Consider the following 16,026-nt stretch of genomic DNA (forward strand, 5'->3'; position numbering starts at 1 on the left):
CTGTTTAAAGACCTTCTAGCCGGTGGGCACTTCTCACTTCTGGTGGGAAGTCACACTGTAGTCCCGGGTTGTGGTGGTGCAGCCAGCCTGGGGTGGGGTAGTAACAGCGGTGAGAGATGGAAGTGATGTTTGGGAAGGAAGTTCTGCTAAAGGTCTGACTGTGCAGGGAAAGGAATCAGAGGACTTGGCTGTGAACAAGAGATAGGAGACAGAGAGTTTTTTCAGTGGACTTTCTGGAGCACCTGGCTGGCTCAGTCAATTAAGCATCTGACTTTGGCTCAGGTCATGATCTCAGGCTTCCTGAGTTCAAGCCCCGCGTCAGGCTCTGTGCTGTCAGTGCAGAATCTGCTTCAGGTCCTCTGTCCCTCTCGTTCACACTCTCTCAAAAATAAACATCAGGGGCGCCTGGGTGGCTCAGTCAGTTAATTAAGCGTCCGACTTCGGTTCAGGCCATGATCTCACAGTTTGTGGGTTTGAGCCCCGTGTCGGGCTCTGTGCTGACAGCTCAGAGCCTGGAGCCTGCTTCAGACTCTGTGTCTCCCTCTCCCTCTGCCCCTCCCCTGCTCTCGCTCTGACTCTCTCTGACTTTCAATAATAAATAAACATTAAAAAAAAATTAAAAAAAATAAACATTAAAAAATAAAATTAAAAAATAAAATGGACTCTTCTAGTTCAGTTTGTACTAAAGACTGGGTGAGGTTTGCACTCTCCAAGGTGAGTTTTATTTAGACCCAAAAGCTTAACATTCACAAGTTTAAAAAGAGGTAGAGAGGGATAGACACTTTACCCCCAAAAAGCCTTGGTGCCATGAATTTAAAACTGCCACTAATACTGTGGGACTCTGAGCTACTTTCTCATCATTAAATTGAGACCAACACTCCTCAGAGTGGGCTTTGTTTTGTGTGTGGCTGGGGAGGGGGGGCTAGTTCAGGAGTCACTTCAATATTAAATCCACTGGAATTAACAGTCTTTTCTTTTGACTGCTTTTAGAATTTTCTTTTGGTCTCAGTTCTAGGTTTTATTTATTGTATCTTATTTGACAGAGAGAGAGCATGAGCAGAGGAGAGGGGCAGAGAGAGAGAGAGACAGAGAGAGAGACAGACAGACAATCTCAAGCCACAACCCTGGGATCAGGACCTAAGCCAAAATCAAGACTGATGCTCAATCGACTGAGCCACCCAGGAGCCCCATCAGTCGTTCTTTATTTTAATTTGTTGCATCTAGGTGTGTATTTCTCTTCAACTTTTGAGCAAGGGGTGGGGGGTGGGGTGGCGGTCCAGGAGTCTTCTCGAATTTGTGGGACATTGTAGTTAATCATTTATGACAAATTCTCATCCATTTCCTTGCTGGACATTGTAACCCTTTCATGTTTTCTCATCTGCTTCTGAAGCCCCAACTGGATGTGTATCAGATACTCTAGCTCTGCTCTGTCTCTACCCAGTGTTTTCATACTTTTTTCACCTCTTTATCCTCAAAGTTGTGGAGGACAATGTTTGGCACATAGAAAGCACATGATAAACCATTACACCCTTTCCCGGTAAAGGTGGGCAAACATAATTATTTGGGCAGGTGGGGGAGCCTTCTATTTAAAAGACAAACTGGAGGAAAAAGAAAGAAAAATGAATCACTGCAAAGTATATTTATATGAAGAATGAGGGTTTTTGAATGGTCCTCTATACCTTTGCCTACTCAAGGCGGTTTTCCTGGGCTGGCAGCATTGGCCTCACTCAGCAGCTCATTAGAAATGTAGAATCTCGGGGCGCCTGCGTGGCTCAGTCCGTTAAGCGTCTGACTTCAGCTCAGATCATGATCTCACGGTTCCTGAGTTCCAGCCCCGCATCAGGCTCCCTTTCTCTCTCTGCCCTCCACCAGCCCCCACCCCCCGCCCGCCCACCACTTGCTCTCCCTCTCTCTCTCAAAAATAAATACACATTAAAAAAAGAAAGAAATGCAGACTCTCTGGCCACCCCGGACCTCCTGAATCAGAATCTGCGTTTTAATAAGAGCCCCAGAAAATGCATACACACTGCAAAGTTTGACAAGAGCTTCTCCCTCACAAACTTGGCTGAGGGTATTAGAATTGCCTGAGGAATTTCTGAAACTACTGGCACCTGGGTCTCATTCCCAGCGACCCTGACTTCACCGGTCTGGGGTGAGTCCTGGGCATGGAGAGGTTTTTTGGTTTTTATTTGTTTTTTAAGCTCCCCTGGTGATTCTAATGCACAGCAAGCCCTGAGGCATATTCAGGTGTGAGGGGCACCTGGGCAGGGAGAAGCAAAAGAAACAGAGGTTTCCCTGCCTTTCCCAGCCAGCAGGAGTCTGTCCTGGGTTTCCCCAACCCCCGCCCTAAGGAGGCCACAGGGCTTAGAGGAAGGAATTTGCCCTGGTATTCTGGGTTCTAATCCAGTTCTGCCTCCCCTCCACAGGCTATGTTCCTGAGCCCAGTAACCGCCAGTCAAATGTAGGACTAAGTGAAAAATCCCCTTTTGATTCCTGGTGTCCTTACTGGAAAATGAGGCTACTTACTCCCTCTAACCATAAGATCTGCTGAAGGGGGCCTCTCCCAGTCCACACCCCAAGCATCTTCAATAGGGAAGGTGTGTGTGCCCCTAGAGGGTACAGAGCATGTGATTCCATTGACGTGAAGGCGGCAGGAGTCAGAAGAGTGGTTACCCTTCGGAGGGGTAATGGGCAGCCAAGGGGGCACTCAGAAGCCTTCTGGGGTGTGATAGCATTCTAGATCTAGCCCCGGCTGGTGGTTTAATGGGTGTATAAACCTTCGCTGAGCTATTCATCTGGGAATTGAACACTTTATGTAAATTATACCCCAATTAAAAACAAAGAGCAAGTAATGCTCACAGCAGGCCCCGGGGGAATCAAAAGTTCAAATCGCTTGACTGCCAGGAGCTGATGATATCAGCTAGCTTGGGAGCTTAAAGCAGAAACTGGGGAGAGGGGGAGAGAATGAGAGCCAGAGACCCGGATAGACGTGGACAGAGAAGGTGCTTCTGGGAATAAGTTGGCCCAAATTCCAGGCAGTCAAATTAGTCCTAGCAGAAAAGGGTGGGGTTTGGCCTCTAAGTAGGGTGACTGGTTTGCCCAGGACTCCTGGTTTTAGCACTGGAAGTTCTGTATGCTGGGAAACGTCTCAGGCCAAGGCAGGGGGTACTGGCCTGGCTCTGGGCTGGCAGAGCCCAGGGAGAAGCCCCCTGCACCCAGAGTCCCCCGAGTCATTCAGGAGGAGCCCGTGATGGGTTAGGTAGATAGGCTCTCTCCTCTTCGGCTAGAGGTGGCTGTGAATCCACCGAGTCTGAGAGATGGCAGCGGCCACCTCCTCCGAGGCCCTTCCAAGTTCCCCCACCTGCATTATGTCCCCACAGTCTCCACCCTCACAGGGCCCATCAGGCTACTTTGCAATTGTTTATTTGCTTATTGGTGTTTTTCTTGGCTTTGAGCCCCTGGGGGGTATGGGTGAGGCTTCCTTGCCTTTGCACGCTGTATTCTAGCTGTGCTCAGGGCCCCTGCACCAGTGCCTGGGGGTGGGGGCGGGGGGGGGGGGGAGCTTTTAATCTTTTTGTGCCACGGATCCTCCCCGAAGCTTTGAAGAAGTTTTAATCCTCAGAAGAATGCTTCCAATGCATAAAATAAGATGGGGAGGGTCACAAATCTATTATTCGAAGATAACTGCTATCAACAGATTTCTTTAGGTGCCTTCGTGATCCAGTCTTAACCGTCGTCCTTCAGTAATGCTCAAACAGAACCCAGAGGCAGGTGTGATGTCGAGAAGCCATGACTACAGATGGTGTTGCGGGATCCCTGCCGCCTCTGGGCCCTGGAGGGGAGAAGACACGGGATTTCCACTGGTGCCCATCCGAGGTGCCGCTGGCCCGGCTGCGGGTTGCCGCCTACATTCCTACTAGAGGGAACCCCGGTTTCACTTAGCAGTTAATGAAAATACAGGGGTATATTTTTGCCCCATCCAAATCCACGTGTGCCCCTGAGTTCTACCCATAGACTTTAGGTTAAGAAGTACTGGGTGAGTGAAGGCAAGTCAGATGTAAACTGTGGAGTGCAGTGCCCCTTGAATGTTGCTAGTGCTTGAGGGACGTGGGTGCTTCTGGGATGGGCAGGGGAGGTGGAGAAGCAGCCTAAAGCCCGCTGATTAGCTGGCAAACTTTGAGGCCAAAAGCAAACAGGGGAGCCTAGTCTCCGCAGCTCAGAGCTGGCTGCAGGCTCTCAGTAAGCTTTGTGGTAGTAAAATAACATTTGGGGAGACCCTGGCCACCTCCCTCCATTCCCCAGGGTGTGGGAGGACACAGGGCTGGTAGAGCCAGTCTCTGCAGCCTGGAGAGAGGCCTCTGGGGAACAGCGGGAGGTGCTTTGGGTGTCAGACCACCGCCTGGCTAAGGCAGAGGCTTTGAGGGCTGCTGGGAAGGTCTTGTCCATCCCTTACAGTTCCCTGAACACCCCCCTGAGGAAGACAAGCTTCAGGTAAACCCTTCTCTTTTGGGGCAAAAGTCCACCTCGAGGGAGGTGGTACATTCAGACCTCAAGGTCTTAGCAGGAGTGATTTTTTTTTAATATCACCCTGTGCAAAAGTGCAGGGGACCAGAGACCCGGGGTCGGGGGTGGGGTGGGGCAAGCAGCCCCACTCCTGGCACCGGCCCAAGTGACCGCCAGCTGGAAAACTGCCTTCTAATTAGCAATCAGGAAATCAAGGCAAAGCACAGCACCAAGCAGCATGACCCCAGCCACAGCCTGGTGACATTTCCACCCTGTAGACAGCATGCCCCTGCCCTGCACGGTGGGGCTGCAGACCCCATGGGTTATTTTTATCTAATGCTGCTATTGTTGGTCATTGAGTAGCTGCTGTGGTGGGTTCCAGCAGCCGTGAGCTTGCAGCAAGGGTTTCCTGTGCAGCTTCCTCCTCCTCCCTCTCGAGAGGCTCCCTCCCTCCACCAAGGCTCTCTGGCAACCTGAGGGCTCCTTGGAGCCTAACCCTGGCCTTGGAGGGTGCCAAGGGCCCTGTGGCCTGCCCTGGCTCTTCCCCCGAAGCCCCACTGCCTCTGCAGAGAAGGGGGTAAAGCTGTTACTTCCAGTTATCTCTCTCACACTCCAAAGCTCTAGAAGATAAAAGCACTGCTTTCTAGCAAGCCAGGTTCTCCAAGTCAGTGGCTCTCAGAATGTTTTAACTGTGACTTACAGCAAGAAAAAGATTTTTCATGACCTGGTACACACATCGTAGCTATGTAGAAATGAAAGTTTTCAGAGAATAACAACCTTCTATGTCTGCTGCACTCTGGTTTTTACCCACTCCCCCCCCCCCCCCCCCCGTACTGTTCTGGGTTTTCCTAGTTAGGATTCTGGTTGCAACCCCCAAATAAATCGATTTCACAACCCAGTAAGGATTCATGATTCCGTTTGAAAAATGCTGTAGCAGATCGCGCTTTCTGGAGCTAGTGCTCTTTTCTGAACGAAGGGAGGGCCCTGGAGTGTAAAGAGGTCTTCTGAACTAGGCACCGTCCTGGTTTGGAGTTCTATTCATTTTGCAGAAAAGGAAGCCAAGGCTCCACCAGCCTGAGTAGCTTGCCCACAAATCAGCCACCGGGGAACATGGCAAATGTTACAAACCAGGACTTCCCCCCACCCCTCAGGAAGCCAGCTCTTACACATTTACCAGTGCACCCTTGATTCCAACCCTGTTCTTTCTGGTTCCAAAGTCAGTGTTATTTCAAAGCCTGCTGACCTCAGCTTCCTCATCTGTAAATAACATTAAAAATGCCCACTTCATGGGAAAAATTATATTCCCGGAGTACATTCTGGTAAGAGGGACAGTGACTGGAAGGGAACAAAAATGCAAATAATTATCTGCCTCTGTGATGGATTTGACGTGAGGTCCCAAACTCCACCGTCTTGGGTAATTTCCATCACTGCTAAATGGAGTTTGCATACAAAAAAAAAAAAAATCTCTGTATAAAAACTCATGCTTTGCAAAACTGTTGAGAATTAGAAGAAATGAAGGTAAATCTATAGCCCGGTGCTCTGTAAATGGCAGCCAATGTTCGACAAGAGGCAATCCACGTTTTTCTAATTGGAAATAGCAAAGGAAGTATTGCAAATGAATTGCATTTCAAAGCAGGACCTTCTTTGCAGGTAGAAGGGAGTATTTTGACAAATATTCTGGTGCATAAACTATAGTGACACACATAGCCTACATTAGTCACTAATTTTCAAAATTCTAGAATAAAGGCTTACAGCCTCACATTTATTCAGTCCGGCACAATGGTGCCCCTCTATCTGACAGCGGCCTTGGCCTGTCTGGAACTCTCTCCCATTTGTGGCCACCCTGCTCTCCCAGGGCCACACAGGAGTCTGTATCGTCATCCTCATCATATTTATAATAACTGCTCTATCAGTTTCCCACGGTGGCTGTCACAAATTACTACAAATTGTATGACTTAACACAAATGTATTATCTTACCGCTTTAGAAGTCAGAGGTCTGAAATAGGTGTCACTGGGCTAAAATCAAGATGTTGGCAGGGCCATGTACCTTCCGGAGGTTTCAGGGAGAACCGTTTCCTGGCCTTTTCCATTCTCTAGGGGCCCCTGCATTTCTTGGTGAGTAGACCCTCCTCCTCAAAGCCGGCAGCATTTCACCTATGGACTTCTCTCTGGCACTCACTTTTCTGCTTCCTCGTTTCATTATAAGGACCCTTGTGATTAGATTGGGCTCACCTGGGTCATCCAGGGTCTCCCAAGCCAGTCAGCTGATTAGCAGCCTCAGTTCCATCTACAGCCCTAATTGCCACTTTTCCCACGGAACCTAGCATATTCACAGGTTCCTGAGATTGGGACGTGATCATCTTTATTCTGCCCACCACAACATTTCATATTTTGAGTACTTACTACGTACCTGGTACGGTTCTAAGCATGTTACTTATAAAAATGCATTTACATTTTGCCATAACTCTAAGAAGTAGGTATCCATTTCATAGGTGAGGAAAGTGAGGCACAGAGAGGGAAAGTAAATTGCCCAGGCTACACAGCTAGTAAGAGGCAGGGCTGAGGTACAGATTCAGGAGTCTGGTCTCAGAGCCCATTTTCTTAAGCTATAACCACCTTTTAGCCACTGAAGGACAGATGTACAAATCAAATGCTACTTAATTTAATCCTCATTTGGTGATCCAGGCGCCCTTATGGGATGTGATAGTGCCTCAGGTCAATTAATACTGACTGTACTTTGCCGCTGGTTGAACAATTTTGGATGGGCTGACCAGTGGATTTCCAGGGGCTAAGATGTTTGACAAGTCTGCTTCCTTACCCAGTGGGCCTCTCACAATGGCCAATAGTGATTCTAAACTCTGCTCTGTGGTATCTGACCTCAGCTACTTCTCTTTCTCTCCACTTCAGCCATTGTAGCTTCACAGACATTCCTCAAAAAAAAAACCAAAACAAAACAAAACAAAAAACCACAAAAACAAAAACAATAACAACAACAACAACAACAACAACAAAAACAAGTCAATTTCTACCACAGGGCCTTTGCACTTGCTAGCATCCCACCTGGAATCTCTTTCCAGTCTACACAAGACTCAACCATCACTTCAAACAGGTCTCTGACCAAGGATCAAAAAGGAGCCACGCATCAGGCCCACCTTGGTGGGTCTCCCCTCTCCTCTCCAATATTTTGTTGGAAAAAAGACATTAAAATTTTCTTCTTTTCCCTGCTTTCCCCCTTCATGGTGGTGAACAAAAGGGGCAGACTAAGGGAGTTATATTTGTAGGTAGGGAGGTGTCTTCACCTTGAGGTTCCCCTTGGCTCTGCAGTGTACAAATGACCCAGAGCAAAAAGCAGGGGACAGAAGCCAGGGGCTAGTTTCTTAACTGCCAGCTCTTTAAGGGGAAGAGAGAAAAAAGTCTTGACTTACGGGGCACCTGCCGAGTACTCAGTCTTCACATCTCTGTGCAAGATGTACTAGAAAAGAACACTGTGGATACTGGATATTAAGAAATTGACCCAGAATTACATTTTTTTAAATGTTTATTTATTATATTTTGAGAGAGAGAGAGACAGAGTGTGAGCCAGGGAGGGGCAGAGAGAGAGAGAGACACAGATCTGAAGCAGGCTCCAGGCTCTGAGCTGTCAGCACAGAGCCCGACACGGGGATCAAACCCACGAACTGTGAGATCATGACCTGAGCCGAAGTTGGACACTTAACCGCTTGAGCCACCCAAGAACCCTGGCCCCGAATTACATATAGAGGGGCTGAGTAGGACTTGAACACAAGCCCGCCTGAGTAACACAGGAAAGTTGCTCTTCCTTTAGGGAGAGAGGAGGTGAACTGGGATAAGGGGGGGACAATATTGAAGCAATTGGCCAACCACAGGAAAAAAAACTTTTTTTTTTTCCTGAATGAGTAATTATTGTATTTAGAAACTCACAAGGAGACAATGGGAAACAGAAGTGAAGCCTTTGTTTCTGTCCCTAAGGGATATTTGCATATGGATACACAATTGTTTTAGCACCACTTGTAGAAAAGGCTCCCTTCTCCACTGAGCTGTCTCAGCACCTTTGTCAAAAATTAATCGACTATACTTGTGTCTGTTTCTGGACTCCCTAGTCTGTTCTATGGATCTATTTGTCTATCTTGATGCTAATACTACACTGTTTTGATTACTGTAGCTTTGTAGTAAGGTTTGAAGTTGAGATTTGGATCATCTAACTTGCTTCTTTTTCAAAGTTGTTTTGGCTTTGCACTTCCATATGAATTTCAGAATTCAGATTGTGGATTTCTGCAAATAAAGCTTGCTGTATTTTGACTGAGTTGAATTTATAGAACAATTTGGAGACAACTGCCGTCTTAACATAGAATCCTCAGATCCATGGAACATGGTATACCTCTCTGTTGATGGAGGTCTAATTTAATCTTTCTCAGCAGCGTTTTGTAGTTTTCTTTGAACAGCTTTTGCACATCTTTTGTCAAATGTATTCCTATACTTTATATTTTTATGCTAATGTGAGTGTACTTTAAATTTCAATTTCTAATTGTTCATTGCTAGTATCTTGAAGTATAGTTGAGTTTTGTAAATTGATCTTAGATCCTGCAAGCATGATGAACTCACATGTCAGTTCTAGTAGGTTTCTTTTGGGGGGGGGCGCGTAGATTTAATAAGATTTTTCTATGTAAATGATGTTATCTGTGAATTAAACCATTTTATGAGGGGCTACCTTCAAGGAGGCTGTGTTCTAATACATTGCATCTCAGGCTATTAGGAGGAAATAGAGGGACAATCCAGGATGAAGATGATAGAGGGCTGCAAGTTATTCTCAGGACAGCAGATGCACAAATCTCATGGTTTTATTTAGGCTAGTGCTAAAACGGATCCATAGTCTATCAATACTGGCGGACACTCTCAGCATAGATCACTTGATTATCTATAGTCCCCATGGTTATCAGCCCAGTTGTGGGCCGAGTGAAGGCAAAAATATCCAGCTTTTTGTTGGAAAAGTGTCAGAAAACCCTTCCCACAAAGCGCACCTCCCCTCACTGCCACCTCCATGAATCCTCCTTCCTGATCTCTGGGCCTTCCATCCTGTCCCCTCCAACCCCACCTCCAAAGAGCCAGACTGTGTAAAAATGTAAATGATACCATTCTATGCCCTGTACAGAGAAGAAAATCCAACCTCTTTCCCCAGGTGTTAACAGCCTTCCTGGAACTATTTCCCTGCTCCACTAGTTAAGCTCATTCCCAGCCTTCTGTCTGATGGAAGCACTCTCTCCGTGCACCTCACCCCCTTCTTCAGGTGTCCATCTTGGCCCTCCCAACAGATACTCTCAGGGCATCGTGTTTTCCCGCCCTTGAACTCACCCACTTACCATTTTACACTAAAGCAGGGCAGTGAGGGCTGAGAATGCTGCCCTTGTGTTTACTCCAATCTCTTAACGATGCTTGTCAATCATAGGCACTCGATGCATGTTTTGAATGACTGACTACCAGAGCTTTTAGCGGCATAGATGTCCATCCTTCACCCCCAGTCTTTGTGGATGACCTTACAAGGTGCCCTGGGTGTTTCTCTTTCCTTAGAAAGGTGGCATAAAACTGGGGCTGTGTGTTAAAAGCTCCCCATGACTCTAAGCAAAACGAATGCTCGGACCTTGTCCTAGCCACTGAAATCCAAGTCTCTGGGGGTAGAACCCAGGTAGTTGTACTTTTAAAAAGCTTTCCTGGTGATTCTGATGTGCATCCAAAGTTGAGGACCACGGGCACAGAAGGAAAGGCTGCTTTCATTCAGCCAGGCGACAAGAACCATGGGTGGGTTCACCCCAGAAGGGCCAGTGGGCAAGATACGGAAGGGACCCCAGTGGAGCTCCTCTGAACTCAGCCTCTCACAAGAGTTGCATGCTGGTGCCGTGCTCTGCCCGTTCCAATGGAAGAAAGAAGGAAACCAGACCAGAGTGGAAAGCATTTTCAAACTTTATTTACAACTGTCACAGTGACAAAAAGTAGTTTGGAAAAAAAAAAAATGCTAGTTTCTCCCTGAGCCTCAAAAAAGAACAGATAGAAGTTACAGGAGGTTCATCTTACAACAGGCATTTTTACTGAAATACTAGGGTTTTTTTTTTTTAATACGATCAGTTAGAAATACACACAAGTTACTTAACAAAAAAAAAAAAAAAACAAAAAACTAAAAAACAAAAAACAAAACAACAGGAGGCCAGATAGGAGCTCAGCCACTTGTCTAAGAGTGGCTGGGTCCCTCCAACAGGCTCGCCGCGGCAGGCCCTGACTTTAGTTGTCAGCCCCTGGCCTGCTCAGACTCCAAATGGTCGTACAAAGGCATCTAGCGACCAGCAAAATAATAAGACACCCCCATAAACACACATATACACAAAGTAGATTTGTTATGCAGTTTACAAGCACGTTCCTAGCACACGGCAAGACCAGGACAGATGAGAGAAAGGAGCAGATGAAAGGGACACAGAAACACAGGATTTTAAAAGGCAAGGCCCCATCCACAAAGGGAGGCAGGTGCGGGATGAGGGAGGGAGGACTCTCTGCAGCCAGAACAGGACCAGTGGGAGCATGAGGGATGATGCCCTGGCAGTGCGGGCTGCAGGCCTCGCCCATTCCCGAGGAGCTGGAAGAAGTTATTGCCATCGGTGTGTGTGACACAAGCAGAAAACACAGGGGGCAGGGCGCGGGGGGCGGGGGCTGGGGGCTGGGCGTCGGCTTCCCAGAACCGAATCCTGCTGAGGTGTTAACCGCACACCCTCATCCCCCTGCACCCGCTCCCCGGAACCACGCTAGCCTTGAGGTATTAAATACAGCTCTATATACAAGTCCCAAACTGCGGTCCACCCAGACCCACTGGAGAGCTGCAGGGTGCCTCTGCTGGCCCAGTTTGGCCTCCAGGAGGATTTCGAGCTCACCTCTTGGCTGCACACTCATGCTGTCAGCTACAGGAGGTTTGAAGAGTGTGCCCTGCAGCCTGCTGCTCCAGATGGTTCTTAACCATAAGAAGCTCTAAGTCCAAGGCTAGCTTTCTCGCACAACTGTGCCCTTGCAGGGGACAGGGGAGAGGTGGGAGGGATGAGGGCCAATGCCTAGTGCTCCCTCATCATCATCATCGTGCCATCCACCCACCGGCATCTGGAACATCACGAGGACAAGCCAGGGATCTCATGACACCTTCAGTTTCAAACTGCTGCAAGAGAGCCCTGTTACCCCCATCAGCTAAGTCTCAGATTTGGAATCTCCATTCAAGTTCATCTCCCCAACAGGAAACAGAAGGAGCCTCTCCTGCTCTCCACTCGCTCCCACCAAAAAAAAAACAAAAAAACAAAAAAAACAAAAAAACAAAAAAACAAAAAAAACCAGGCCAGGAGCCCACATGGGAGTGGGTACCTCTGCTGGTCAGGCTGGCTGAAATTGGGAACCACCTCTGCCTGACTGCTATGCCCAGGGGCTGGGGAGGGGTGGGGGTCAAGGAGAAGGAGGGCCGGCCTGGTCCCGCAGCTCTGTGCCTCTCTCAGAACGGAGCAGGCCTGGGGGAGCAGGGGGCAGGGACCTTCGCGTCCAAGAGTCCACCCCGGTCCTTCCACAAGGGTGGGACGGGCTCCCTCTAGTCCCAAAGGGCTGGGCCGGCAGTGGGGGGGAGGGGCGTGCGCAAAAGGGAAAAGCTCAAGAGCGCTGCCTCTTAAGAAACTTCCAGATTACAGCGGGTATGTGAGCCGGCCACACCAAGGTTGGAGCGAAGGTGGAGGAGGAGCCCGGAGTCCTTTCTGCCCATGCCTCACCTCCGGCCGGCTTTGCAGGCAGCCGGTTTCTACTGCTTTTCTTTTCTGCCTCCCGTTAACAGACCAACACAGTCAAAATAAAAGCAAAGGCTGGTGGTGGGCAGAACTAGAGAGAGAGAGAGAGATGAACACGTTGTTTTCTGATGCCCCAGTGCTGCTGGCGGGGAACTTTCTGGCTGCACTCCTCTGCTGGATGCTTTCTTTCAAACGTGTATTTTCTCTTCCTCTCCTGTTTGCTCTCTTACCCCAAATGTTCCTCGCTCGCGGTGCACATACCCCATCCCTCCCCCCACCCCCGGAGCGCACTGGAATCCCACTGCTGCCTCTAGCCTGCTCCGGGTTCAGATACCGATCTCAAAGATGCACCACTTCCCCGCACCCCACCCCCCCCCCCCACCCGTGCTCTACGCAGCTTCCTTTCTCAGAAGGCCTTGCAAATTGTCGCAGAGGGCTCCACTGCCCAGCATCTCAAAAAAAGAAAAGGAAAGAAAAGAAAACCAACTCAGTGATTTGCAGGTGCAAAACAGAAGCCATCATTTGACATTTTCAGAACTGCTGTGGCTCACTCCCTTCTTCCATGGGAAAGAACACAGTTCAGGGACAGATGCCGTCTGGTATGGCCCCCAGGGAGGCGGCGGGGACTCTATTGCTCCTTGTTGTCTTTCTCTGTGTCTTCACAGTTGTCCTGCTCGTCCTCCTGGACCACGAACTCCTCGGGGGGCCACCGGAGCTCCCCGCTCTCCACCTCGCCCTCCGTGGGCTCTACCACGATGGAGGGCAGGCGGTCCTTCACTTTGCAGGAGCGGTCAAAGTCCGACGGGTCGGGGAAGATCTGAAAGAAAAACAGAGCAGGTGTCGGGTCACGCACAGTACCGGAAAAGAGAAATCCTGTTCCTTCATTTCACATACACATGCAGAACGGAGCCCCTCCGGAGGGCCCGCCACCGTGCCAGGCTCTCAGGATCCCGGAAGGGAGCCCTAAGGCGGGAGTCAGAGAGAGGCTTCTGGGGCCAACACAGAAAATTGTGTCTCAGCAGACATTAATCCCGAAGCTGCAAATTTTCAGGGCAGTGCCACCAAATTTGTGGTGCCACTCTGTTCGTGCCTTTTCTTGTCTTTTATTTCCAGATAAAATAATTCAAAATCATGTCACCCAGAGTAAGCCACACCTGTCTGCAGCCAGCACGTTACCCCCGCAGTCTAAAGCATGTCACAGGTACCTTAACAGTGAATTCCTCCCAGAGTAATGATCAGCACCTAGTAGAAGCCAGCTCCCAGGTGCTTTACATATATAGTTTGGAACTAATACAGTTGTGCTGGAAAAATAGGGGTTTCTGATACTACCTTAAAGAATCTCAGGTTTGAAGAAGGAGGCTGCCCCAACCATACAGCCTGGAAATGAGTGGTTGTGGAATGGGATTCCAGCCCAGGTCCGTCTGACCCACGTGCCCAGGCCCCCAGAACACCCTGCCCCTCAAACAGATGAGTCCTGATCTCGCTGCAACTATAAAGTCAGGGCCAAATCAGGGTTGAGGGCATGACAGGTCCCAGTCACGGGCAAGCCAGGAAGAATTCTGTTCTCACAGTTTTCACCTGTGAGTAACTCCTGGCTCCTTGATGGTTCTACACCTGGAAGAGTCTTTTCAGAGTCCCGCCAATGAGGCTTCTTTTTTAAATGCCTATTGTGTGTCCTGCCTAGAGCTGGGAGAAATCCCAACCCAGGGGATAAAAACGAGGGCCACGCGGGGCTCTGCGGATTCCCTCTGTACTCACTGCCCTATGACTACAGCTGACCCAATTCTCTGCCCAGCAGCTTAAGTACTTAATCTGATGGGCTGCTGGTCCCTTGACATCCACAGCCTTCGGTGACACACCCGAGAGTGGGAGAGAGGCGCCTCCATCTGGGACACTGAGGCTTACAGAACACCGATGTTGAGAGCCATGTGGTGCCTTCAGAGCCACCTCTTCCAGTCTCTCCATTTGGTAGATGAGGAAACCAAGGCTCAGAGGGGCCCAGAGACTTGCTCAAGGTCACACACCTTGTTAATGGCAAGAGAAAGGAAAGCAAAATCGGAGTGGGTGGAGACACACATTTGAAGAGAGCCTGGAGATTGCCCGAGCCGGGCACAGATCAAGATAGGCCCATGTCAGCAAACAAGGGTCCTCTCTTTTCAGGAGGTAGCAGAAATGCTCTCCTACAAACTCAAGGCCTTCCCAGCTTTTGTGATGCCCAATCTTATAGCACCCCAGCCCTGAGCACTGCCGTCTCAGTCACAGACCATGTCGCAGGCCACGTCATAGGCCACGTGGGGCTTCCGAGAATCACGGGCCTCAACAAAACCTCCCCAATCCCTGCAGACAAGTGATTATTAACCATTTATCCAATAAAGCCCTATTGCTGGGGATTAAGCCTTAAGCCAGCTGCACAACCAGGCATCATTAAAGACTTAACAGGCTCATAAAAAGTATCGTAATGGCAGCCAGGAGGAAAACAAGCCAGAGGCGGCGTTAGACTAGTTGGGGCGAAAGGAGGCATGGGGACAGTGGACCCACACTCTAGGTTTTCTCTCCCTGATGGGGCCAGCCCTGCAGTTCTGCCCTTGGGCTGTGCTGTGCACACAGACCTGATGTGCTGAGCAGGGAGAGGGTCGAGGGGCCCAGTTGGGCCCCTCCTCACTTCTCGAATGGAGCTGGAGTCTGTCCATGGGGGTGAAGCACAGGTGCCTTCTGTGAATGACCTTTGGGACTGAGCAAGGGGAAGCCTGGTGAGTGGAATGCACGCCACAGTTTTCAAAGCTCTTTCAGACATCCCCTCATGGAGGTGCAGAGAGACCCCGGGCTCTGTGGGACCCATGGAACGGCTAGGATTCAAACCGAGATCTGCTGTTTTCAGTGCCTGTGCCTTTTGAAAAGTGAACGGATGCCCGTTTCACACATAGAAAACTGACCAGGGAGAGTGGGCAAGACTCCGGGCCTTAACCACCCATTCAGCTGCTAGACACTCCAGCTTAGGAGCAAGGATGACCTTTGGGCAGCTAGGTCTAGAAGATGAGCTTCCCAGTCTGGACAGTTGGTCTAAATCTTCAGGACCTGAGACAGAGCTATGACATAGCAAAAGGAGATGGCCGCCTGGCTCAGCACGGACCTGGGCCTCTTCCCTCTGACCTCAAGCCCAGGGCTGGGCCTACCTGTGACATCCCAGCAACTGGATTCTAATTATGATCACCCGAGCCAAGTAAGAGCGAAAGGGACAAGACGTAGCAAGGCCAGCTGAAGGAGGAGGAGGACAGTGAGAATGGAGAGCATGTCATTTCGTTTCAGGATGGGAATAGGTCTTTAAAATTAGGGTGGGGGGGATTGTTAAAATGATGATGATGGTAATAGAAGATAAGCCAGGCACATTTGGTGGGCAGAATCTCATCCTTTACAATCCTATGAAGTAGTGATCCCTATTTTATAGATGAGGAAACTGAAGCCCAGAGAAGGCAAGGGACTTACTTAAGGCCACACAGCTAGGAAGTGGTTGAATGGGGACCTGAACTCAGACCTGTAGAACCTCAAATTTGATAACACATTGTGTAGAGCCACAGACCGCAAATTCTCTCTACGTCCATGACATTACTTCTATAACCCCAATCGGGTCCTCTCGACTGCCAGTGACTCAGTTTCTCCTTTTGAGAAGCGAAGCGACCTTCACATCTCACTAGATGTGTACAACTTCTTGGC

At 49.3% G+C, this 16,026-nt stretch overlaps 1 protein-coding gene across 3 annotated transcripts in view; it reads right to left on the minus strand.

Moving 5' to 3' along the window:
- Positions 1-10,459: 10,459 nt before the first annotated feature.
- LBH (LBH regulator of WNT signaling pathway) overlaps positions 10,460-16,026 on the minus strand; it is a 43,805-nt gene continuing 38,238 nt past the window's right edge. For all 3 annotated transcript variants that reach the window (XM_047853295.1, XM_047853294.1, XM_047853293.1), the window contains one exon: positions 10,460-13,132. In XM_047853295.1, coding sequence (XP_047709251.1) covers positions 12,944-13,132 — 189 coding nt within the window. In that variant the 3' untranslated portion in view covers positions 10,460-12,943. The remainder of the gene's footprint in view (positions 13,133-16,026) is intronic.

This window comes from Prionailurus viverrinus, chromosome A3 (genome assembly GCF_022837055.1).
Source record: "Prionailurus viverrinus isolate Anna chromosome A3, UM_Priviv_1.0, whole genome shotgun sequence".
Lineage (NCBI taxonomy): Eukaryota > Metazoa > Chordata > Mammalia > Carnivora > Felidae > Prionailurus > Prionailurus viverrinus.